The sequence below is a fragment of the Cydia strobilella genome, chromosome 9 (genome assembly GCF_947568885.1).
Source record: "Cydia strobilella chromosome 9, ilCydStro3.1, whole genome shotgun sequence".
Lineage (NCBI taxonomy): Eukaryota > Metazoa > Arthropoda > Insecta > Lepidoptera > Tortricidae > Cydia > Cydia strobilella.
In genome coordinates, this window is record NC_086049.1 from 15,057,550 (window position 1) to 15,085,423 (window position 27,874).

The window sequence follows — 27,874 nt, forward strand, 5'->3', positions numbered from 1 at the left end:
CATGAACTTCATACTACGGTACGGTACGGTACGGTACGGTCCGGTCCGGTCCGGTCCGGTCCGGACCGGACCGGTCTCGTATCGTATCGTACATATTATAATACTTTTTTTTACTGTTTATTCTGTGTAATTCGAAATACATTTTAACCTTTAATATGTTCTCACTACTGAGGTGAAAAATTATGTGTGCAACACGAGAGCAAAGTTATTTTACATCTCGTGTTTTTGAGTCTTTCGCTTTCTCGGGACTCAAAATAAACACTCGCAAGAAAAACCAACTTTCCTCTCTTGTTGCACAAATAACTATTTCCTTTCAGTCACGTAAATTTTAAGAGAAAGGTTAAGTGTAAAATGATTTAAAAATAATGTGTTTTGATGGCTTTTTAACAGGAAAAAAGTGGATGAAAATTGCTTTAAGTTATCAGAATATCTTTTAAAACTGTCCTGTGTCCGACACAACCCTACTAAATAAGTTGCGATTAGGGAGTGGAAATGTGAAATTCAATTTACCCATTGGGATTTCACATCTAATTTTATAAATGATATGCATCCTTGTTTTAAATTACATTTATTTCAAAATAGCTGCTAAATATAACTTACCTAGAAATACACACAAAATATTGGTGGTATCTAATACAGTATAATTATAAATATCTTAAATTTGATGGTAATATTAAAATCCGCTCGATTTTCACCAAGAAATGACACCGTCGATATAATTTACTTAACAAAAAATGCACACTAATAGGTGGGAAAATATAAAAAGTTTGGAGAGCTTATAACATATTGGCAATGAAATTAAAAAAGAGACGCAGCTTTCATTAAATTAAAATCAAGAAAATACCGATAATAACACCCCCTCTTTTTTGCGACGGGGGTTACAAATGTTTTCGACAGCTGAGCACTTAAACTATATTTTTATATTTAGATAAGATATAGTTAAAGCTATTGTTTACATCTCCTTCGTGTAGTGTATGACGGAAAGCGCCGTATCTAGAAGGTACACGGCTCCTTGGATTACGCAGAGAGCACCAACTGCTAGGCCCACCTGGAATAGCAACAAAATTAGGTTAGAATTACCTAAGGTATAAAACGTGACCTCTTTTAGAGGACAAGGGAGGTGTTAATCTGGGGCACGGGTTTATTGCCTTAATTGCTTTAGACGCCTAGTTAGACGACCCATTTTATTTGAACCTGTAGTTCCTCACAACGATTCACGCTTGCTACTACTACATAAAGTTATTGATTACAACTAAAATATACAAAACAATGTTTCTGACTGTTACGCAATTAGTCATTGTGGACACTCTAACGAGACATTTCTTCAAGAATGTATATCCAAAAAGTTGGCTCTCAAAAATAAATAAGCCGACATTCGCAGTTTTTCTTGCAGTTGGATTAAATATGCGATGTTGATCCGACGCGACGCGATGTTGTTCTCCAATATCGCGTGATTAGGTCAGTTGCACGTGTTTTAACAAACCGTCTGTCACCTTTAAACTGCACGGGAATTTTCGTTGCTTACTGCTAATTACCCGTTGGTCTGTCCATCATATATTGTTGGTGCAACTGGCCCTTAAGCTGACTGAGGGCTTTACCTGTTTCTCAGCGAAGACGAACTGGTACTGGTGCTCGCCCTGGTACCCGCCCCAGTAGTGCAGTGCCACGGCTCCAACGGCGATCCACAGGAACACTCCCACGAAGTTCATCACAATCTCGGAGAGGGCCCTGGAACATGCAAACAGTGAATTAAGTCTCCTTCTCAAGCATTAGTGATTAGGCTGAGCCCACGTGAAACCCTCAAGAAACTCATAATTTTGTCCAATAGTTCTGTCCTACATGTCGAAATTCAAGACAGTTCCATCTACTGCTGAATATAGGCTTGGTCCTGTGCTAACCTTATTCATTGCTTACTTGCCGTTCGGCAACATCTTATGTATCATGTGACAATCGAGCTGGTTGTATCCAGTCTTCACGCTACTCTTTGACGACTTTGGCAGATATTCAGTATTGTGTGTAATTTGTCTTACACGCCGAGAAATCACGGGTAATAACAGGATGCTACTTGTACACAATGGGATTGGTTGAGATACTTAAATGTTTGTCAACTTCATAGCGACAAATTCCTTTATCATCCGCAATACTCGCACGCCAAGTTGTTAATTTACTTCATTAAATCCGCTTAGTCTTCTGGAAAATATCCATTTGTGGAAAAAAGCCAAGATTGTGCAGTATCGTTAATATACATAACAGTTCAAATCACATTACAAATCCATGATGACTTACGGAACTTCAGAATCTCTTGTTATCGGAATTCAAGTGTCTAATGGAACCAAACAGCACGATCAAATGGAGAGAGCACTTCAAGAGCGTATACCTACACCACCAAGCGATTCTCTTGCTCAAGTACATGTTACTCTTATTAATAGTAGCAATAAAGATCAGGTTGTACATCAGGAGCGTGTAAATAAAGAATCTTCCAAAAACCGCTTGTTTTGTGGACTGCAACTAATTTATACTGGCTCATAAGCATTATTGCAGAACAAGATTGTGATAAGAGGAAATGAATAAGCTTTCACACTTTCCGATTAATGATCTATTATTAACTTATGGATAGGAATTAATCAAATATAAACACTTTTACAGCGGCGCTAAAATCATTCTTCTAAGGGGCATATAATCAAATCGCCAGAGAAACTGAATGCACAAGCACTTCCTGTCATTGTAGATGAGGAATCCAGTAATAACCAATAAAGCTTAGTAGAAAGAAGTCATCTTGCCAACATACATCTAAATGTGCTCAGTGGTCCCGAACAGGACCCAGATGCACTACACCAGGGTGTAGATGGGGTAGCCGACGATGACGCCGGACGCGACGATCTCGGCGTCCGGGTTCTCCTCGTTGAGGTTCCATGTGACGCCCACAACAAGAAACTTAACATGACTGATGAGACGACAGTGTCTCTAGCCGACGTACCTCTTGTGCTCAGTGGTGCCGAACAGAAACGTGATGCACTGCACCAGCGTGTAGATGAGGTAGCCGACGATGACGCCGGACGCGACGATTTCGGCATCAGGGTTCTTCTCCTCATTGAGGTTCCATGTTCCGCCGACGCCGAGGAACTCGCCGTTGTAGCCCGTGCGGTACAGGACCAGGATGATGACATTTAAGACCTGGAGACACGAGTTGGTCAGATAAGGTGTCGATTACGTAATAAATCTAGGTAATTTATAACTTATTCTTTTGTTTTTTTAACAAATTTGAATTTTCAATTATCTAAAAGGTTTTTTTATTAAAATAGCGTTAGCAAAGAAGTTCTGTGCACAATGATATTTACAAAATAATTACAAATTTTACCATTTATTGAAGTAATTATGCTAAAAGCCAAATTAATTTTGTGTAAGCTTTTACATTTTTGATTTGTTGATGGTCTACTCCCTTTTTAGTGTATAAATACCACGATAACTATGTTATTACAAGAAACTCCTGTCATCCTGACAAAGTCTAATATGTATTTCTTTTTGTTTCGTTAAACTTTGCCCATAAGTCATTAGTATTTAGACAGTAATGTGTATTAGTGTAACAAGCTGGAACAATACACATTAATGATTTAATTACAGTCGTGTAACAGGTACCTTTATCAGTTCTTTATCTCGTTACTCATTTCCGGTGTGTCATCCCTAATCTGCGGTTCCGATGCGAGATAGGTTTACTGTCATTAGTGTCTCTATTGTAAACAATCAGACTACACCGAGCTAATTAGAGAACCATTTAGTTAGACCAGAGAACAAACCTTTACTTATCTAGAATTCTTTGATCACAGATATCACCATTACTGACATAAATGTGACAATTGGCGATGCTGATTAATTGATTAGTATTGTGATGTGAGTGTAATATACTGTGATTGTTATAATGTTTAGGTATCTGAATAGTCTTAAGTCTTAACCCAGATAATAAGGGATGTGTATGTTTTATGTTAGCATTCTATTCGTTCCCTGGGTTGACTTTTTTTACCCAGATTTACCTAACCTAACTACTGATTCACTGTACAACAAGGGCACAAAGCGATTTACTATTACACGAGGCAATTTATTGGTCCGAGCGGTAGCGAGGACGAGGACCAATATAGCCGAGGATAAAAATAGGCGTTTGTGCCTGAGTTATACACACTGCTTTTCACTTCGATTGTGAATAAAATAAAACAATGGCAAACAAATAAAATAACAATCGTAAAACAGCAACAAATTGCAAATCCGCAACAAGAGCTTCCCGCCAATATTATTATTTTTTCTTTTTTTTAATTTTTAACACGTGATACTTACCTTAATCCCACTGCACACTCGTGCGCGAATCGCGGCGTAAAGCCGCAAACGCGAGTGTGGTGTCGATTTCGCTGATTAGCGAACTGTCCACACTCGCGTTCGTGGCTTCGCGCCGCAATTCGTGTGGAGGGGCTTTAAGTCTTTATTCATACTGCCAAATTATAACTACATTTTGTAGTTTATTTCTATAATAACTATGCTGTATTGTAAGATTTTAATGATATAGTAATATATAAAACACGGATTATTAAAAAAACGGGCCAAATTAAGTGGAATAACAATTATTATCCGATTATGTTTTATTGTGTACTATGGCAGTGATTTGATTGTCTTAGTCTTTAAAAAATATTACTTTGTGCACTAGAGCATAAAAGTAGCATTTTGTGCAGCCTATATCTAGCACAAAGGAGAACTTTACGAGCATGACAAGTGAAAACGACATTTATTGACAACAAATCAAACCATTTTGACCTTCGATTAGGAATAAACAGGTCAGATTATGAAAAAAACAAGCTTGACTCATTTCAAAAAAGGATAGCTTGGTTATGCGCATAACAATAACCAGTATCACAAACATTTTAGCACATGAGATCACCCATTGACAGTTCCACCTGTATCGTATGCGTTATATACGTATTAGTCGATAACGATAAGATAAGATAAGCCAGCCGGAATCAAACGTACGCACAACGTCGCTTTGTTCGGCGGACGGATTCCACGAATACTTTGCTTGAAGATGAGACATTCGTCAACAAAACCTAATAATTTAATCACTTACTAAACGGAGCATTTTATTGTTGTTCATTTATTAGAAATTATCTTCTGCCCCCGACTTCGTATGCATAAAATGATAATCGTGAATGGCATAAACTATCCTGTCCTTTTCCGGGCCTCAAACTCTCTCCATACCAAATAGTATTTTATACAATCGTGATATAATAGAGAGCTTTTCAGTCGAGTACCGTGTTTAAGCAACGAAGCTTGCTGAGTTGCTTAAGTTAAGGTACGAGATTGAAAAGCTTGATTATATCACTATTGTATACAATACTTTTTCTACGAGACAAAAAAATAATACTTTCAACGAGTAGAATCATATACGTAAGTAAACAAACCAAAAGTATACAGCTAAGATACGCGAGCTGCCGCGGCCCGCGATACCTTTATACTCGTACGCGCACCGGCTGCCGGGCCCGGCGCCCCCGGCGGGTTGGTCAACGACACGTCCTCGTAACTCATGAGACCCTGGTACCTGCTCCGCGCTAAATTCAATTTTAAGACAGTTTTTTTCTCGATTTTGGCCACCGTAGCCTATGGAGACTTACAAGCAACGCTAAGCGGTTTTCGTAGGATATGGATGTTGCTATATGAAGGGTGTCACATGCGCGTTTATGACTTATGAAGCAATTGTTGGCCAACCAATCACAAAGCAGATACGACGCAGCAGCGTGTTTAAGTAGACTAATTTGCATTGAATCGAGTCTCCTTAAACAAGAAATATTTTACTGAAATGTATGAAGTTCTATTTTCAAAATTTTTATAATTGACTAAACCGTATCGATAAAATTCTTATGCTTGAGTCGGAAGTGCCATAGACTATCCAACGTTGAAAAGAGTAAGGTTGTAGTGTTGCATGTGAAGTCGTAATACACAGATTATACTCGACGAGTAGAAAAATTCATTTTCTCAAAAATGGACGGCAAAGTCGACGTTGCCGGTTAACAAGTAGGTCGCGAAGTGCGTTGTTTATGGTCAGTCAAAAAATTAAAAAGTTAAAAATATTGCAGTCTCGATTTCGGGACTGCAATGTTGCATACAAATTCCATTATTTGTCGAGTTCCAAACTTTTTAAAAGTTGAAGTGGCCATATCAAATGAAGGCATAGGTCCATTAAACAGCCAAACAGATGATCAGTACTTATTATTATAATGTTGGTACCGCGACTATTTAGGTGTCTCAAATAGGTTGGCATATTTTCAGCAGAAAAATACACTTCTATTTTTAATAAAAAAAATAAAACGGCGGCAAAGCAAATCTTATTACTTTTTTCTGTGAAAATATATACATAAGAGCGTTGCTTCTGTAAAATAATTCTATTATATTAGTATTTATTGCGCCATTTTTGAGAAAAGCACTATATATGACTCGGCTGGAAGGCTACTTGCTGGCTTCGGATTCAATTAAACGGACTCCCAAGGTCGTCCGTTTAAAACGAATCCTCAGCCAGCAAGTAGCTACTTCCGAGCCTCGACAATAATGTACTATTAAATCGGTTCAGCGGTTTACGCGTGCAAAGGTAAGACTGGTAAGAGACAGACAGACAGCTCGTATTATTGAAGTAAAACTTCTTTAGGCGCTACTTAGAGGGTAACTCAGATTTTCTTTCTCACGTAAGTATCGCTCAGTAGTGACACACGCACAATAGGACACACGTCAAAGTGCCAACATAGCGATAAACGTCAAAGAAGTTTTACTTCAATCGCGCGTAAAGATTACAGTTACACGCACACACTCTTTTATTTTCAGAACCTGTGCTTGTGTAAGTCACAGTATGACCTTCATTTGTTTCGATCTATTGCATCCATTTAATTAACCTTTGCTAAAATTATCTCTAAAAAAAATCCCAACTATCCATATCCAATCGCTGCAGCATGTGGAAGTCCACGTCCATATTGTTTGAATCGGGCATCCGGGCGGCAATTATGTACATACTCTGGTTATTACGGTTAATTGTCAGCTGTCGGCGGCAGAGTACACACAGAGATTTTATGATCGTGTATCTAGAGTATGGATTCATACTGTGTTTATACTGGTGATGTCCAGGATGAATCTATAAAATTTATTTATGAATTTTGGATACTCATTTCTTATTTGACGCACGCAATTAAAAACTAACCAAGAAACTATATTTCCGTACCTGTCGATCTAGGTGGTTGCATTATGTTATGATACTAAACCACGTATTGTTTTTAAAATTAGAATTTATCTATCCTCAAAAGTGGTCATTAACTTTTTCTTCCAAAATACTTAAAATTTCTAATCTAAAAAAAACCGGGATATATATATAGACAAGAAACACAGGCAGCATAAAGATTGGCCATCACTTATGGAACTAAGGCACTATGAATAAAGCAAACAATCACATTGCATTTCCTGTTTACTTCCTTTATTCCTTTTTATTTTGGTCAATATAAATTAGCTTTTTAAATATCTTGCCAGGGATAAACTTTTGTGGAAAGTCTGAAGAATGGTGCATTCCAAATAAGTAATTCCCATTTCAAAAAACTTTTTATTTAGTCACGTCTCGCTTTATTAGGCTTTTTGATCGATTCTTGAACAGCCAATTGGCCGTGACATTGCGTTTTGTTTTAGGATTTCGACTACTTACGAGTAGTATTTTTTCCCATCTTTTAAGAAGCGCAAAACATATACAGCCAGTATAAGTGTGACCCCGAGATCTATAACCAGTATTCGTAATCGAAGATCACATTATTTTGATTCTTTTGTGAATAGGCCTCGGTAAGCTTTATAAATATAAAGCTGTTTGACATCCCAAGGCTGGTTTTTCAGTCCGGACACGCGCAAATTCGTCACAGATTCAGTTTGTTTTGAATGACGAATCGGTGATTTTAGGAGGAAAATCAGCTTACACTTTCCATACAAATGTTCTGAATACGTTTTTGTTTCTGTGTCGATTATGCAGAGGAAACTTAGAGAGAATTATATACTAATGTACCTACCTAGTGTTGGCACTTAAATACTCGTACGAGTATAGTATACACATGATTTTGTGGCTCTACTTATTCCGGAGTTTTTATTATTATTATGTAATTTTACAAAATCTCATTCGTAGGCACGTATATATTAGCTTTGGATTTTCCGTGATACCCGATATTGGCTTTCCAAAAAAATATTACCTGAATATAAAACCGGACAAGTGCGAGTCGGACTCGTCCACCGAGGGTTCCGTACAAATTACTTATTATTTAATTTATTATTTTTATTTTTTACAAATTTATAGTTTTCATGGTTTTTCCTGTACTTGTCCATAGTGATAAGATAATATTAGTTGCCAAATTTCATAGTTCAAGGTAAACGGGTAGCACCCCATAAATTTTGATTCCCTTGAGAGTGCCGAAATATAAGTTTTTTGCGGCATAAACGGCCGTTTCATTTTTCAACGCTGCAAGGGGCTGTAGACCTAAGTAAGTATATGGTTTTAATTTCAACTCGATACCTCCACGCATTCCCGAAATAAAGGGTCTTGACAGACAGACGGACAACAAAGTGTTCCTATAAGGGTTCCGTGTTTTCCTAAAAATATGGGTTCGCCAAGTTCCACGTTTAGTCATGAAACGCATATTATGTGTTTTATTTCCGTTCACTGATATTATGAGACATAGAAACAAGGCACATTATACATTAACCTCAATCTTAAATGTCTGGTATCCGGCCTAATAGGGAAATATGACAATTAATTAACATAAGGGTCCTCCGGCTGGTAAGTTAACATATGACCTGCCCCGAGCGTGAGTAATCGAGTCAGTTAATTGTAGCGTCCTGCTCGATCATACACTGTTTATACAGATCTAAGAATTAATTGGTCAATTATTATTAGACCTCTAGACGCGTGACAAATATAAGTAATCAGAGGACAGGCATAAATTGGTCGGCCAACAAAGCAGTCGACTCACGCGCCGATTTGATAACTTATGTAATTTGTTGGATTATGTCAATTATTGTATAATTGTTGTACGATTATAGATTGACTGACTTAAAATCAAGATTTTTAGCGACTGTATAATAAAGGTAATTTTGTCCAGTATCATTAATATTAAAAATTTGCTATCATTGATATTTAAACAAATCACTATTTTTGAATTATTGTTAGGCTAGGGAATCGAATGTACCTAATACCTACTTAGGAGGACGTAACAATAGTGTTTTCAAAATTAAGAAACTAACGTAACGTTACTTGCATCTACACCGTGTTTTTTTTACTCCGTACATTAGGAAACTAAGTGGCAACTATGCGCTCCCTCTTACTTACGAAATACTATTACTTATTCTGTGCTTACGATTAGACAAGCCCCAAACAAGCCGACTTTAAAACGAATGCTCTACAAGCACCTGCTAGCTAGATACTGTCTAGTGGGTGGAAGATACATTCGAATTCGTTTTGAACCATAGTTGGGAGATTTTGGATTATAGTTTTATGCGTATTACTACATATTTACCCAATACCGACGGTACCCTCTAGCGGAACTCTTGATCATATTCCATTTTAAGACGTTTTACGGCCTTCCATGCCGGAATGCAAATCTCCTGCGCACAATGGCGTCCCTCGGCGCGCGCACAGTTTGCCTTGGGTAGATTTACCTTGGCGAGACGTGACCGACTTTACTATGACATGTAACTGATGCTTTATTTACATGCTTAATTACGCTGTTATTTTATTTGAATAGTTAATGGGTATATGAATTGACACATACCTGAGGTTCATGTTGTTATCGCAAAACACAACATTTTATTTTATTATTATTATAATGTCACTTACAGTATGCACCAAACATGACACTTAGGAATATACGAATTGAATTATACATAACTATAATAAATTAACAACAACAACAGTTAAGTCAGAACTTAAATTAAGTTATTATTATCTAATCGGTACTAATGGTGCTCGGGGCAACTATAGCCTCGAGGTAGCGCCTGGCTGTGGCTAAAAATCTCGGTTCAGGAGTCGAGAACAAATCCAATGTATCGTCCTGGGTCACATTAATTATTTACCTGATCACCGCGATGAAAATACTTCAGTATACTATATAACTAATATACTATAGTGACTACGGTTATATAGGGTGGGCCAATGATAAATGCATTTTAACGAAAGACGTCAACACGAAAAGAGAATTTATCACTGGCCCACCCTATAGTATGAAATAGTTATTTTTAATACAGTTGCTCAAAAAGTGCTACTTTTCGTGGCTGTTTAGCGTGCGGAAAGTTGGTTTTCGCGAACTAGTGCTTTTTACATTTCCAATTTTTTTAAATTTTTACTTGTTCCAATTCATGACTACTTATTGATGAGTGTTAATATTAGTTTCCTTTAAACGTCGTAATCAACATAAAAACCTACTGTTAATGTAAGAATACGAAAAATATGCATATTTCATATTTTATTACTTACCTCTTCATCATTATAAGTATTATAACACGTTTATGTTTTAATGTTGAAAAACCGTTTTTAATAAGTTGTCTGAATGGAACGGAACGCCTGTCTAAGAAGAGGCGTATTTTCTTACTGCAAGAATGTTTTAAGTTTCCAAAGGCAACATTCGATATTGTTTTTATAAATATACGATACACAAATAATCGTAAATTACGATATTTAGGTAATAATAGTACAATGTTTTAATATTTACAATTGTTTGTGTCTTATAGAACATGCATTTGAAAAAAAAAAACATTCATTGAAGTGGGTTCAATAATAATAACAAAATCTATTCTAGTCGAATAAAAGCTAGAAAAACACCTCTTCATAATGTCAATGATGTCAGTGTCACAGAATTAATAATATAAAAGTTTCGAATTCCATTCCTTACTTGTTGCTTTTCTTATTTTTTCGCAACTGTATTAAAAAACGTCGTTCGATACACGTGCGGATATGTCATTCTTCACTCGCCTACGGCTCGTGGCAAGATATCTCGGTACTCGTAAAGTAATGACATACTTTCCGCACTAGCATCGAAATGTACTATTGTTTTACAAGGGGGCAAAGTTGTTGTTTAACCTCTCGTGCTAATATTGATACCCGAGCAAGCGAAAGATTCCAAAATTGAACCACGAGCATAGCGAGTAAGGAATTTCTTTTCATTTCTCGTAATATTAGAATTTTAATTACTTTCATTCTACACACGGACATCCTTATTGATAACCGAGTACTAGCCACTACTACTAGTAGTATAAGACTTAGTCACCAGTTAGTTATTCAGTAGTAACCAGTGAGTAACCCCGCTGATAAGGGTGTTTGTTCTTTATTATTCACAACGACGGGACTTAATCGCGTAAAATAAGTTTTAAATTCACCTCCGACGTTTCGAGGACGGCGTTGTCCTCGTGGTCTCGGAGAAGACTGGCTCAAGTTGACATAAACATCTTCTAGGCGCGCGAGTTATGAGTAAAAATCGTGAAAGTTTAAATTAGTGTTTGTTCTTGCTTGCAACTTGCAACACTGCCCTTAAAAGAAGCTCGTAGTTTACGGATCCCAAGTTTCATTAGGTACAGTCAGCTATTAGGAAATTCAGTAGAGGTACGCACAGCTACGTAAGAGCAGGTAGTTATGCTCTTTTAAGACCCGGTTGCACCAAATGGTCTCTCAACTCTCAACATCAGTTGGTCATAACTTGTCTGTATGAAAAGTTTCATGGTTTTCTACAGGATGACAGTTGCCGCCGGCAAGCTGAAAGCAATGCAGTCGGCAGTAATGTCGCGCTGCAATACTGCAGCATTAATGTTGGTGCAGTCTGAATCTGAACGTCAACTTAACGTAATCAGAGGTCAAGATTCATTTTAAATATTTATAACGGCCACTGTTGTCAGATGACTTCTTATAGCAGAAGTTTGTCACAAAGGTAGTTCGATTACTTTTACAAGGCGGTTGATAACAAAATATCATGCTTAATTAATTACTAACTTCTGAAGGTTTGACTAGTTGCAACTGATTTGTGTTATGATGAGTAGGTCAAAAATATGTAAACCCGATTTATTTTTTCTCAAAACGTTTGCTTCGTTTCAACTAAAAAATCACCGCGCATGGCGCGCAGCTTCTTTGACAACCGCCCATTTAATTTGTAAAAGTACTAATAAAAACAGCGTAAATTTGCCAACATAATCGTCCTATCCGATGAACTGACCTGACCTAAATAATATAATTGTAACGCGATTTTCTAGCTCGTGGTGTATGCATAGAGCGAGGTGTAAATAAGTCATAGTGATTGTGTTGTGTATCAACTGGGTGAGGCTTATCGCGGTGATATGGAACGGGGCCGCATACCTGCGGGCTTAGCACGGTAGCATTTTTATCGCCTGTCACCATGCCTGTCACGTTCTAACAAGTATGTAAGTGCGAAAGTGACATGCATAGTGACAGGTGATAAAAATGCAACCATGCTGGCACCGCTGCTGCCGAGGCGTTGAAACAATGACATTAAGCTAAAAGGCTGGTTTGCCATGTGCTTTACTATACTATACTATATGTATTGCTGGAATATACGTTCTTTCTCACTTTAAAAAACCGGCCAAGTGCAAGTCGGACTCGCGCACGAAGGGTTCCGTACCATTACGCAAAAAAATCACGTTTGTTGTATGGGAGCCCCACTTAAATATTTATTTTATTCTGTTTTTAGTATTTATTATAGCGGCAACAGAAATACATCATCTGTGAAAATTTCAACTGTCTAGCTATCACGGTTCATGAGATACAGCCTGGTGACAGACGGACAGACAGACAGACAGCGAAGTCTTAGTAATAGGGTCCCGTTTTTACCCTTTAGGTACAGAACCCTAAAAATGATGTTTTTTTCGATAATTGTTTAAATAGCACCATTTATTGGAATATGAGTAGGAATATTGAAGACAAAAATTTTCAATCTGATTTCATCATTAACTAAACTTTTCTTGCCGGCAATTAGACTTCTTGAAACAGGACTTCGGATATTGAGAAGAATATGCTAATGTCATTCATCAATAAAGCTTTTGAGTGATGCCTCGTAATGATAAAGCCGTATTTATCTGTTCAGATGTTTGTCTTCAGTTCGTATTGTTATAACAATGCAGTTGTATAAGTTTTCAAAAACGTTAAGTCACTAAGCAAAGTATTGATATCAAAAATACGTTTAAACAATAACAAAGGAATTAAGCGATTTATTATATCTCCGGAGAGCTGAGCAAAGTTCGATGTGTCCGTCCTTATATGTAACAACAAATAAATAAACCAATTGCTTTAATAAGCTAAAACTCTATCATTCAACATTTTTAGTAACCACAATAGGAATAACGAAAAACTATTTAACTATATTAGTGCTACCATAGAGTAACTTATACTAGAGCGGTACTGTCATGGTAAATTTTGTAACCCCAGTAAATTCACTGCCATCTGTCGACACACTTTAAAACTAAAAATGAAGATTTATAAAAATACGATAGAATGTATTTAAATATGCATAAATGATTTTTTTTATTTGCATTAATTATTTTTATGATTTTGACCCATGTTCTTTCACTGGTATGCGTTAAAATTATAAATAACAAACGAAACAGTCAACGCCCTCTATACGAGTGTAGGCCAAAACTAGTGGCGCCATCTGATCGAAAATCAAATTTTCGTGATTTTCGAGGCACGTTTTTTCCTTAGACTGTATCCATCTATTACGGAGTTATATCTATCTTTGGTGCTACTTTTCCTGCTTAGAAACTTCATTCATTTATTTTGATCTGACACGCAATAGGAGGGCTTGTCCAAAACACGCAAAGCGGTGCACACCTACACACTAATACAGGTTTGAATAAGGCCAATTACCGAGAAAATTCACTAAAACCAATCAATTTTGGCATCGACTCAATAAAGACAACCATATTTATAAGCCAGTCCATTGGAATATAACCATAGTACTTTTAATTGCTTAATGTCCAGGCTCAGTGGATTATCTTGTTTATACGATCCCATGTATGTAGGTACTTAATTATTGACCGAGCGCGATTGAGCGCGAAGCGTCTCCGTTTCAGCTTGAGTAAAAAAAATGCTTTCGTATGTTTGTCTGGCTGTTGTGTGTTGTGTGGTGGTTGTGCTGTGTCTGGTTGTTTGTGTGGTGTGAACAGTGAGCAAGTTCTATAATTATGTACCTATATATGAAATTGCTTTGTCGATTTAATTTTAATTGGATATTTTAATGAACTTTGGTGGACTGCGAAGTCTACCTACAGCTTACGGGACCACAAGTGTGTGTAGTATTTATAAAAGTAAGGCAAGGATAACTATTTTCATCTTTTAATAAAAGCAAAGATTCTAAGGGCCATATTTACAGACCTGTTAAACATTTATTCACGCCGTACTCAAGAAGGTAACTAAATTGCCGTGTTTTAAAGTTAAGGTTAAAGATTTTGTGACACAGATATTGTTATCTTTTGTTTGCTAACGTGTGTTGATGACGCCATCTCTACTCGATGTTAGTCAATGGACATGCTCTAATTCTTGTCTAGTTAACACTTCAATAGGTAGAAATAATAATTAAAAATACACATTTAATTGTGAATAATCTTAAAGTTATTTATCTGGTCCTATATAAAGCCACAGTGCACTTGTTGGCATCCATTTATAGCATACCTAGCCAAAAAAACTTTAGAAATGTATAATTATTAATTATTTATGTACTTTTATCATTACACCTTATAAAACAAAGTCCACGCCGCGTTTATCTGTCTGTAATTCTGTATATATGTCATCTCAATTTGATCTCCAGAATTTCATGCGGTTTTCACCTATCAGAGTGCTTGTAGAGGACGGTTTAGGTGTGTAATTTGTTAACTCGTGCGAAGCCGGGGCGGGTCGCTAGTCATACCTATGATCCTCTTAAGACTAATAATAATTCTATATATATGTATAATATAGTCTATACCTGCCTGATCTCAGTTTAACTTTCTCGGGACTATCACTGTCAGCCCTTATATCTTCTGCCAATCCATTAAGTCATTTATTGAACTTTTCTGTATTGTTTCGCAATCGTATTTCAGATAATAATGATCGCCTCATCATATTTTGCTGTGTCCAATGGCAAGAAATAAATCATATAGCTGGCGAAATATAATTATTATAATTTGTACCGATCCGTCAGACAAGTTGTCCAAGCAATCGGTGCAAATTATGTTTCTTCAACTATATTAGCAGTCTTGTGCCTACTTACTAAATGGTTGCATCCTATTTCGGTTATTTAAAAAAAATAGATGCCCAAACGTAATCAAATCACGTCCACCGCCGACAGTATTTAAGATGACTTCAAGACCTAAACCAATATTAGACACTGAACCAAATTGTTTTTTTTTTTTGAAAGGTCAGATTTCGGTTAACAATTAGTATGAGTATAATATCTAAAATTGCATTAGAATGAGTAACATTATCTTGGTATTCTACATGGCTACCCTATTTACCGACATCAGGTATGACTCACAGGTGTATTACTCACGGAAACCCTGTGGTCATTCATTCCATTATCTGTTTTGTCTCAAGAGAATTCATTAAGAATAATTACAAGCAATACTGCGTATCCTACTGTAACCATTTAAAACTTGCCATTACCAATCGCAAATCATCTAAAAAAGACGTGAATTAAAAAAATGCCTCTATGTCGCTTTCAATGACGATTCGCTTTCATTTTTAAGAATATTTGAAACAAGAAAAACAAAAAGGTACTCACAATTTTGAACACTTTCACTGTGATCGTCGCTATCGTCTGCACCGAAACCATTTTTGCACTTTTTTGTCACTTTGATGGAAAAAAAAACAAGTTTCACTTCGTGTGTCGTTTACGTTCGGCTCTTCACTGGTTTGTTTTTGCTTATCACTACCCACAGTTTTATCATTTAGTTCGCTAAGTAATCTTATCTCTTTCAGCGAATTACTGGGGCAACCTGTAGGCTAGCTTTTGACAAATATGTTCTTAAAGATATAGACAGTAGAGGTAATTATGCCATAGCTTTAGTTTTACTTATTAAACTAGAAACGTTATCTATTTAATGTTGCCATTGTAAAATTGTAGTTTCAGTGTTTTCACCTGAAATAAACCGTGAGTTGTGCCAGAAAAAAGCTTTTGTATATATGTATATTAAAAACCGGCCAAGAGCATGTCGAGCCATGCTCAGAGTAGGGTTCCGTAGTTACCCATTCGTCACAATAAGATGCGTTCAACGAGGATTATTAATATTAGTATCATGATGTACATAACAAGCAAACGGGTACTCCCTTTGTAGCGCTTTGTACAGTCGCCGTCAGATATATCGGAGCGGCCAAGGTGCGCACAAATATCTGAACACGCCTCTTTGTCAAGGCGTTAGAGTGTGTGTTCAGATCTTCAGATATTTGTGAGCACCTCGACCGCTCCGATATATCTGATGGCGACTCTACGTCTTTTTACTAAGAAGGGAAGACTGTGCTATAGGTAACTCAAAAGCAGCTTAACTGATCATATTCGCTATAGTTTTTGTTGAATTTCTTTATTATATAAGCTCTACTTTCACGATTTTTTTTCCTATTTTTTTTAAACTCATTTTCCAAAAGTTAGGGGGGTGGGGACACTTTTTTCTTGTTTTTAATTGATCCATGCCAAATTGCAGCTTTCTAGCACTAACGATTACGGAGCAAAGCCTCGGACGGACAGGCAGACAGACGGACATGGTGAAACTATAAGGGTTAAGGGGTAGTTGACTACGGAATCCTAATAACATAATACGTTCTATAAATTCAAAAACAGATACCGCAAATAACATATACATAAACATTGGTTTTAGATGGTATAATAAACCAGCTCTTCCTGAATAACAGATTAATGGTGTAACCGCAACTGGTAACCACGTGCAGTTACTGTTTGCTATAGGTAGATACTTTAAGTGATGAGGTCTCATAAAACTAAATATAACATAATTCTAGGTCCAGGAAGGCACATTACTTAACGTCTGATAAGGTTGAATACAAACGTAGGTAATAAATAGTAATAATCTTTTAAATACTAGACCGTTAATGTGCCGATTTTTTCAAAAGAATTCTGTATGTCTAAAGTATTCAAATTGCTTGACACTTTCCTTACTAATGCTATTTATACCCATGTCGAAAAATCTGTAGATAGAGTGAAAAATATTGTTAACTACCGAGTCAGGTTTAATCTACCAAATAATGTTGCATGTACAAAGTTTTTAATCAGTAAAACAGGAATTATGCAGTACACTTATGCAATATAACAATTTGCCACGTCATTTTAATGCAACAAAACACATGGCAGTTGAACGCACTTGTGACCTAAATACCTAGGTTCAGCCTGTAAGAAAAACATACGATAGTGATTAGACAATGTGCATCTTTATTTGCAGTTTGCCTAATCTGGGTTGTGAACCAGTTTTAATTGGTAACCCTTAATTAAACAGATGGATTTATACAACAGTGATAACCTTCGCTGGTATGGTCATGTCATGAGGAGGCCTGCCGACCACATGACAAGAAAAGTGCTGGAACTTGAACCGAGACCAGGGCATCGCGGGAGATCTCGAACTACATGGAAATCCGTCATAAAGAAAGACCTCAAAAACTCCAACACGGACGCAGAGACGACCCAGAAAAGACCACTCTGGAGACTAAGGATTAGGAGAGCCGACCCCAAATAGAGATGGGAATAAGGCCTGAAGAAGAAGAAGAAGAAGAAGTGATAACCTCTGAGATGTACCTATTTCAAACAGTTATCTCGGTTACATATCAGAATACCGAAAATTGATTTTCCTAATGTCGAATCACCTGTGCTCGATCACCAATTTTTAAAAATACCTAATGGTCAATAAGGCTAAGCCACACACCAAATGATGTTCTCAGATGGTGTGTAGGTTATATAATAGATAGTGGATATATACATAGTTAAGACACTACATAACTACCTAACTAATTTACGTAAAATAGCGGAACATGTGAATTTTGAAACGGTGTATATACTTATCAAAATTATGATTTATGAATTTGCTTTTGTTTTGATGCTCAATGCCGCTTTGGATTTTCTTGTATGCGTTTTCCACATGATGGCCTGCAGAAGTTAGAAAAGCAAGAACAATCCCTACGCCTTACACAGCTTACACTCTATGTATTAATATTTTAATACTACTGATCAGTAAAATCTCATAGATACTTTCAAAATATCATAGAGCACTTATTGTTTTCTAGAGGGATCACGATGTCAATTTCTTGCGATGATGTAACGTCAAAATTTCAATTTCGCAACGGCCCTTGCGCATTTTTTTAAACGCGTGCGTAAAACGACGTAAGTGACATGAGAATTTAGAGTAGATGTGACCTTTTTTGTGCACAGGGCACTTTTGACACGAGGAAGTTGCATTTATTTTTTCGTTGAAGGGAAAGCGAAGGTAATTTGTAACAGTATATCGAGGTAACCTTTACGAACTCGTATCTTGACTATCTTTTACTTTTACAAATTCAACTTTATGGTGTATACGGAAAGGTTGAAATTATGAGTACCTACATAAATGTGATATGTGTTTATGAGAGGTTGAATATGCCCTTGGGCTTTAGCAACTATGGGACCTTATTATGAATAGAAGATTTACCGTACAAATTAGGTAGTGTCAAGCGTGCACGTTTATCAAAGCTACTTCATCTCTTTTCATGACCTGACTAATTATAATTATAATTTATTGAGCGTGTTTATTGTTTGTATCGTGACTTTCGTGTCAAGCTGTATCTATGTGGCGTTGACACTACTCAAATTAATAATTGAAGTTTAATGTATTGTTTTTAATTAACCGCTACCACGCCAGTGACTTTATTATTTTAGCACCTAATAGCTTCCACGCATTCTTTCCAATAAAACTTATAATAAAAGAGCCAAAGTCCAAAACACCTAGGTCTCCTTTCTCAAGCACTAATAGTGCGAGCAGCGTTCACGACGACCGTGTATTGCGTCAGCAACGAACGGGTTGAACGGTCGTCGTGAACGCTGCTCGCACTATTAGTGCTTGAGAAAGGAGACCTAGGCTCTCCGAAACATGTCGCGCGAGTGACTAAAACAAGTGAGTCTAAACCGTAAAATGATTTAATAATCTAAGTGCATCAAATCAGTATCATACTTTTAAATTTTGAATACGCCTACTATTGCTATTGCTATCACTATTGTTGTATCTTGCATCTTGTGAGGTCATAAAATAGCAGCTAAATAAATAGACTTAATTATTTTAATAGATACATAAAAAGCGGAAGTTTGACCACCACTTTAGTTAAAGAAAATACGAAACGAAGACGACTTTCCATTATTTTACTGCTAAGTCAGATTTCACTGAATTTTAACTCCAGCCATTTCTCATTCCAGGAACTGGGCCTCGACATAACCGACGAGCAGATCTCAGAGCTAGAGTCCGCCATCCACGACATCGACTTCGCAGCAGCGGCAGAACACGAGAAGAAAGTCCGACATGATGTCATGGCCCACGTCCACACCCTGGCCGAACGCTGCCCCCATGCCGCGCCTATTATACACCTCGGGGCTACTTCGTGCTACGTCGGGGATAATACCGATTTGATTACTTTGAAGCATGGTCTGGATCTGCTGTTGCCGAGGCTTGCAGCTGTCATTAGTCGGCTGGCGAAGTTTGCTGATGAATATAAGTAAGTCTTGTCTTACTCCTTTGATCGCTATTCTCATGTCGCGCCTATTATGCACCTTGGGGCTACTCCGTGCTATGTCGGGGACAATACGGACTTGATTACTTTGAAGCATGGGCTAGATCTGCTGTTGCCGAGGCTTGCAGCTGTCATTAGTCGACTGGCGAAGTTTGCTGATGAATACAAGTAAGTCTTGTCTTACTCCTTTGATCGCTATTCTCATGTCGCGCCTATTATGCACCTTGGGGCTACTCCGTGCTATGTCGGGGACAATACGGACTTGATTACTTTGAAGCATGGGCTAGATCTGCTGTTGCCGAGGCTTGCAGCTGTCATTAGTCGACTGGCGAAGTTTGCTGATGAATACAAGTAAGTCTTGTCTTACTCCTTTGATCGCTATTCTCATGCCGCGCCTATTATGCACCTTGGGGCTACTCCGTTCTATATCCGGGACAATACGGACTTGATTACTTTGAAGCATGGGCTGGATCTGCTGCTGACGAGGCTTGCGGCTGCCATTAGTCGGCTGGCGAAATTTGCTGATGTATACCCGTCATAAAAGTTGCCTAATGTCTTAGATTCATTATCTGAACGCTTCTCCGATGCAGCGTCTAACATCTAACTTGGAGCCGGTTCGTGCTACGTTGGAAATAACACCGACATGGGCGCAAATTCAGTAAAGTAAAAAATTCTAATTATAAATATACTTATTTAAACTAACACGATTTTCACGTTCGAAACGTCAGGCCATAATTGCCATAAATAAACGTAAGTTTGTACGCGATTAAGTAGTTTTAAAATTATAAATATACTTATTGAACTCAGTGCTATTGCGACCAGACTACAACTTTGCTACTTAAGTAATGCTTTTTAGCTGAAACTCTGTAAAAAGCTATTACTACTTATATTATTTTTTCAATCAAATAAATGGGCAATTTTCCCTGCATTGCGTGATGTTATTGTCGCTTTAGGGTCCGACAACGAATATTATAAGTTATAACTAACTGATAATTATATAGAAGCAGCCAGGCTCTATGTATCGAAAGTAGGTACTTTGTTTTATGTGCGTGTGATCCGTGGGATGCTGATTTAATGACCTCCTGCGTGAGTCAGTAAATATTGTAGATAGATGAATGAAACACAAATATGTACACTATACACCCAAGCATTTATGCAAATTCTTAAGTAGCTATGCTAACTATGTGAAACTGCTGCATTTTAGATGAGTTGCGGAACAATCTTGATGAACAGTTTACGTTGATGTTCGAATCAACGTCTAATATTAAAATTTCATTTCACTCGAATACGCAAGAGCGATAGAGAAGCAGATAACTAAATTCAGATTTTCGATGTTCGCAGTATTAAAGAGGCCGTGTGGCTTTGTACATAACCTCATTAATAATCGAATTCCAAAGTCTCATTGCTGATAGTAATGTATTACGTTTCAGATCACTACCAATCCTGGGCTTCACGCACTTGCAGCCCGCGCAGCTGACGACCGTGGGTAAGCGTGCCTCTCTCTGGCTCAGCGATCTCATCATGGACGAACGCGCCCTCTCTCGGGCAAGAGACGACCTCCGCTTCCGCGGCGTCAAAGGTACCACTGGCACCCAAGCATCGTTCATGCAACTCTTCAAAGGGGACAGCGCTAAAGTCCGCGCTCTCGACAAGAGAGTAGCCGAACTCGCTGGCTTCGAAAAACGTTACCTAGTTACTGGACAAACGTATTCTAGAAAGGTTGACTTGGAGGTAGTTGCGGCTCTATCTGGTTTGGGAGCGACTGTGCATAAGATGTGCTCTGATATTCGTCTGCTTGCTTCCCGTAAGGAAGTTGAGGAGCCGTTTGAAGCCTCTCAGATCGGATCTAGCGCTATGCCTTATAAGAGGAATCCTATGCGCTCGGAGCGCTGCTGTGCGCTTGCTCGCCATCTGATCACTCTGCACGCTAATGCAGCTAATACCCATGCAGTTCAATGGCTTGAGCGTACTTTAGATGACTCCGCCAATCGCCGCATCACGCTCGCTGAGGCTTTCCTAACCGCTGATGCGACTTTACTCACCCTTCTTAACATCTGCCAAGGCTTAGTCGTGTACCCCAAAGTGATCGCTCGGCACATTGCCCAAGAACTGCCATTTATGGCCACAGAGAACATTATAATGGCTATGGTTCAAGCCGGAGGAGACCGCCAAGTATGCCACGAGAAGATCAGGGTTCTTTCTCACGAAGCCGGAGCCCAGGTGAAACAGCATGGGAAAGATAATGATCTTATTGACCGTGTGAAGAAGGATGCGTACTTCGCGCCGATCATTTCTCAGTTGGACAGGATTCTGGACGCATCCACATTTATCGGAAGAGCTCCGGAACAAGTGACTGAGTTTATCGAAGAGGAAGTGGATCCTATTGTATCGAAGTATGCTTGCGTATTGAAAGAGGCTGAGAAACCTGTTACTCTTAACATTTAAATGTTTTTATTGTAACCTGATCTTTAGGCTATTATCCCCTTTATATGAGAAGGGACAGTTTTGTTTTATATTTACTGGAAACATATTCCCGGTTTTCTTTATAAGCTTTGTATGTATTGTTTAAATAAAATGCTTTATATTATTGAATAAAAATGTATTTACAATCATAGAGCGTATCCGTTCTATAATACACAATAAATGAGAATTATACAAAAATGACTTCGCTATTTTACGTTATATAACGTGTTATATAAACTAGATAATGGTAACCTTACATTTTAAGTAACTTGGTACTTAATCATAAATAAAATAATAAAGTAAGTGTGCGCGATGAGTCGCAAAATAAAAGTTAACAAAGAACACAAGTTGGGAAACATAAAAATGGTAACTGTAATGGTAAATTGCTAAGCAAGCAAAAAGCATTCTGAAGCCAAGAAGTAATAAATAACTACAACGTAACATTAACAAAATCAAACAAATAAATAAGTTTCTAAGATTAATTTGAGAGAGACATCAACATCAACTATCCCTGGTACATTTCGTGATCACATTTTATCACAATTTCGATGGCACGATTGTATAAGATACTAGAATTTACAGAGCGTTAGTGAGAAGTGTATCGCCCTGGCAGGCGGGACCCTGGCTCGGCCAGTTACAGGCTCCCAGGCTGGGGTCGAAGCTTAGCTGAACAGGACAATTGAACACGTGGAGGGTGAATCTCTGCTTTGTACAATCCCATCTGCAAGCGTAGAACTTGTTACATTGCTTGGGATGTCTGAAAAGACCAGCTCTCTGACAGTCGACGGACCCTTGCAAGGTTTCGTCTCTGCTCCTCCATCCACCAGGCCCATATCGGTCAAACGACTGAGATTCAATGGATCCAGATTCTGACCCTGCCACTATGGCTTCCTTGAGAATAGCAGTAGGAGCTATTTCCTGTTTCAACAGGACGGTCTTGTAAGTAGGGGCAACAGTCACAGCCTTGATACGTGGTCTTATCGTGTAAACCTTTTCTGTGGAAGTAACGATGGCGGGTGTGCTCGATACGTACACTACTTTCCTCTTAGGTGTAACTGATACATATTCATTATGTTCAGGGAGGTCTTGGTAGAAAGAGTCATCAGGGACAATGATAGGATTGAAAGTGGTAGAAGCGTAAGGAGCCACAGTAGCTGTCTTAACGTTTGACACAATTTTCCTAGATTTTTGAGACCATTGGTTATCGTTTATGTCATCACGGCTGGAGTCGTCATAATCGTTGTTATAATCTAAGAACTCTTGGTATTGAACCTTAGGGCGTGTTCCTTTGAGTACGACAGTTGGGGATTGGCAACTGCAAACAGCGCCCAGTTTCCTGACGAGAAGGGGGTTGAAATCGTTTATCTTAGTGACTACAGCAACCTTTGGCTTTGTCCTGCGAATAGGCACTGGGGTGACTTCTACAAGCTCCTGTTTGTAAGGAGCGTAGGTTGACGTTACGGTTGGACTGTAAGTACTTGACACATACGCAGGTGACGACGTGGTGTAAGCATGAGACTTGGCCGTAGCAACAACAATATTCTGCTTTCTCGCTGGTGCCGCAGTGGATACAACAATGGGTGCTTCCGATGACACGGATTTGTAAGGGTTGTACACAATTTTAGAGGTAAATGATTGCCCTTCACTTTCGAAATTAACTAGGCCCTGTGCAGTTTCTTCTAAGGGTGGCAGATATTCAGGTGCCTTATATGTTGTGGACTCAGTGTACTTGTAAGTAGGGGCCGCTGAAGTTGACTTTACGTATGTCTTTCTTGTTACCGGAGGCAGATAGGTATTTTCTGTTTTAGGAGGTAGATATTCAGGAGCGTTGTAGGTAGGGATAGGTTCTGGTGTGGGCGGCAAATACTCCCGAGGCGTCGTAGAATAGGTAACTGGCCTAAACGTAGATGTCACTACTGGTGCTACCGTAGAAACTACAGGGGGGAGATATTCCTCAGCCTTGTTGGCTACCTGGATCTCTGGAGTTTGGTATGATACTTGGAAGGACGAATATTGGTTAGTTTCTATCTTCTTTGGCTGTTCAATGTGAGAAGTAGTAAATGAAACTTGCTGAGCAGGAACGTAACTTTGGACATTTTCGTACTGCTGGGAGTAGTCTTTCGATTTGTAATCATACTCGTAGTTATCTTGAGCTTGATGATAAACGGCTTGCTCCTGAACTATGGGCTTAGCAGTAGATGACACTACATACGATTCTTGGTAATCAGTCTTTGGTGGAATATATTCCGGTGCTTTGTATGCCTTCTTTGCAGCCTCGTGTTCGGCGTAATGCTCTTCATAGGCGAGTGTCGCGGGCGTGCTTGATACGATCACAACGTTGTCCTTTGATTTGTGTTGAGTGTTGTCATTGTAAAGGTGATACGTTTGGTGTGACACTTCACTAGCATCAGAGTAAGATTTAGCACTCACTGTTTCTAAATCTCGCTGAATCTCTGGCTGGCTATATGAGTACCCGTAATTGTACGATTGATGAGATGTTTCGTACTGAGCAGGTTGGCTAACAATATGGCTCACCTCATGCTGATGGCTTATAGGCTTGTATGTTTGAGTATAAACAGCGGCAGTAGGTTCTACGTACGGCGCTGGTGTTACATTTTGAGTATATTTAATTATAGGGTTTTCATAATAAGAAACAGCAGGCTGGTAAGCGAGTTCAACCTTAGGTGCAGGTGTAGCTGACACTGGAACCACCTTCTCTAATTTATGGATGGTTTGATGACTATACGACTGCGGTTTGTAGGTGGAAACAACTGCTGGGGCTGGAGTCGAATAAGTTACAATTTCCGGGGCTTTTTCAAACTTGGCTGCAGGCTTCTGGTAATCATATCCAGAGAATGACGAGTCTTGGGAATAAGTATGGACTTGAGCACCGTCGACTTTGTGAACAGTTTCATGGCTGTACACTTGGGGTTGATAGGTTGATATCGCTGGCTGGACGGCGATGGCAGGTTGGGCTGTCGTATACTCAACCACGGTTTGTGGTTGTTCATAACTAACACCGTGGTTGGTGTAATCATAACCGCTTTCTTGTAATTGAGCATAAGACTTGTTGTTCTCGACCTTATGAATTGTTTGATGGCTATACGACTGTGGGCTGTAAGTCGAAGGAATTGCTGCAGCAGGTGTAACATGTTGAACAGTAGTCTTGGCGGTTTCTTCAAAAGTAACGGTGGGTTTTTCGTAACTATATCCAGAGTTTTCTTGAGAGTAAGTGTTCACTCGGCCAGCATCTACTTTATGTAGAGTTTGATGACTAAAGCCTTGCGGTTCGTACGTAGAGACAGCTAGAGCTGGTTGAGCTGTTGTATACTCAACTACAGTTTGTGGTTGTTCGTAACTAACACCATGGTTGGTGTAGTCGTATCCACTTTCTTCTGATTGAGCATAAGACTGGCTGTTGTCGACCTTATGAATTGTTTGCTGGCTATACGATTGTGGAGTGTATGTCGAAACAATTGCTGGAGCACCTGTGACGTGCTGGACAACGTTTTTGGCGGTTTCTTCAAAGCTAACAGCGGGTTTTTCGTAATGGTATCCAGAACTTTCTTGAGAGTAAGTGTTAACTTGACTAGCATCTATTTTATGTAGAGTTTGATGGCTGAAACCTTGCGGCTCATAGGTAGAGAAAGCAGGTTGGACTTCTAGAGCCGGTTGGGGTGTACTGTATGTGACTACAGTCTTTGGTTGCTCGTAGGTTACTCCTGATTGGACGTAGTTGTAACCAGATCCGACCTCCACAGCCGGGCTGTACACTTTGTCACTTTCTACTTTATGTATGGTTTGATGACTGAACGACCGAGGAGTGTACGTCGCTGGAGTGGGCTCAGCGTATGCACTGACGCTGGGACCAGTAGTGTAAGCTACAACCTTTTTAAAAGGCTCTTCTGTCACTGGTGAGGCATTGGAGTAATCATAACCCACAGATTCAACCTTGTGAAGAGTTTGCTGACTGTGGCTAAATCCTTGAGGTTTATATGTGGACACTGATATCGGTGCGGGAGTAGAGTATGTTATCCCGTCTTCAAACTTGATGGCTGGTTTGGAGTAGTCGTATCCAGAAGATTCTCCTTTCACTGATGCGGCGTTACCGACTTGGTAGCCAGAATAGTCCTTGTTCTCATATTGATGATAATCAGCTGCCTGATTGTAGTCAGTGATAACCACTTTTGGTGTGCTGCTAACGTATTGTTTTACAGGTACCACTGTCGGTTGAACATATGTAACGGCAGGATGAGTGATGCCGAAGATTTGCTTAACGCTGGTCTTAGGTGCTTCAGGTACGAAGGTAGTTTTGTACGCTACTGTCGGTATCGCTGTGGTAATAGCGAACGGAGTAGCAGTGGTGGGGATTCCAGATGAAGTAGGAGTAGTGACGTAGCTGTAACCATCCAAGTTGTGCGAGTCTGTTCCGACGTGATTAATAGAAATTGCCGGTTGGGAAACATATGAGACGTGTCCCGTATGTTGGTTGTCGTGGATAATGTTATGACCAAACGATTGGGAGCCACTGGTGGATGCTTTAGAGGCGTCATAGTTGAACTGGTCAGTATATCCAGTATCAACCAAAGTAGTCTTGCCAACCAGACCGACATTAACGGATCCAGCTGCCAAAGTGTGCGATCCCCCAGTATAGGCCTTAGAGTCGCTGATATAGTTTCCACTGTTAGCGGTACTGTAGCTTCCATGGTACACTTGGCTATTAAGAGCATTGCCAGTTGATGCTGCTCCATTATAACCTTCAATATGGCCGTCAGCCCTATATACACCAGCCACGTATTTACCGGAGTCGTCATGTGTGTACGCACCGGAATAATCCGCGCCGTACGATCCACCGTCACTTTTATATCCGTTAGCGCTAAGTAAAGATTCCTTGTAAATACCAGCTTGGTATTTTCCCGAGTCGCTGTAGGAACCTGAGTTATAAGATCCTTTGTAGTTTGATAAATCGTCAGCATAAGACCCAGAGTTATCATGTACATATTGTCCGCTGCTATCAGCTCCAGAAGATGCCGAATACCTTCCATAGTCGTAGTAGTCGCTGGACTGTTTGTAAGCAGAATCATCATGGGCGTATGGAACAACTGGAGAACCTACATGCTTATAGGGCTCAGCGTAGTCACCCGAAGGGTCATGCACGTACGCCCCAGAATTGTCGGAGTAATCGCTTGATTGATATTGAGAGTTTTGTCCCGAGGAGAACGAAGATTGCCCCGAAGAATAATCGGCCGCACCAGCAAGAATATTAACCTGATGACCATGAATCTTCTGAGCCTCAGCTTTAGTCGGCAGTCTATAATCATCTAAGATCAGCGAGCCACTAGTGTACTTGCCCTCATCACTATATTTAGTCGCCTGGACGAGTCCATTGCCATGCGCGGCTCCATTGACTTGGTAAGCGAGCTCGTTGGATCCAGAGGCCCCGTTGAATTCCTGAGACGCGATGAAGTTGGCGTCGAGCGCATCTTGTTGGGAGAGGAAGCCACCCTGAATGCCGACGAGGTTGTCGAGGGCGGCGCCGGAGACCAGGCTGTTGTGGGCGGCCACGTTCACGGCGTCGGCGGTTTGACCATGGAAGCCAGCGGCTCCTGGAAATTAAAATGTTATTTTGCTTTTAAAATGATA

General features: G+C 39.2%; 3 protein-coding genes across 3 annotated transcripts in view; 1 reads left to right on the forward strand and 2 right to left on the reverse strand.

Annotated features, from left to right (window-relative positions):
• The window catches only part of LOC134744397 (adenylosuccinate lyase), a 55,813-nt gene extending 33,463 nt beyond the window's left edge, over positions 1-22,350 (forward strand). The window contains exons 2-3 of the mRNA XM_063678201.1: positions 19,458-19,753; positions 21,199-22,350. Of these exons, the coding sequence (XP_063534271.1) occupies positions 19,458-19,753; positions 21,199-22,213 (1,311 nt within the window). The 3' untranslated portion in view covers positions 22,214-22,350. The remainder of the gene's footprint in view (positions 1-19,457; positions 19,754-21,198) is intronic.
• On the reverse strand, positions 553-16,021 carry LOC134744354 (protein snakeskin). Its single transcript, XM_063678132.1, has 4 exons — positions 15,798-16,021; positions 2,978-3,174; positions 1,599-1,728; positions 553-1,048 (listed from the first exon to the last, which is right to left on the reverse strand). Exons 1-4 carry the CDS (start codon positions 15,846-15,848, stop codon positions 953-955), a joined length of 474 nt encoding a protein of 157 aa, XP_063534202.1. The 5' UTR covers positions 15,849-16,021; the 3' UTR covers positions 553-952.
• LOC134744378 (uncharacterized) overlaps positions 22,347-27,874 on the reverse strand; it is a 47,183-nt gene continuing 41,655 nt past the window's right edge. The window contains exon 9 of the mRNA XM_063678159.1: positions 22,347-27,837. Coding sequence (XP_063534229.1) covers positions 22,808-27,837 — 5,030 coding nt within the window. The 3' untranslated portion in view covers positions 22,347-22,807. The remainder of the gene's footprint in view (positions 27,838-27,874) is intronic.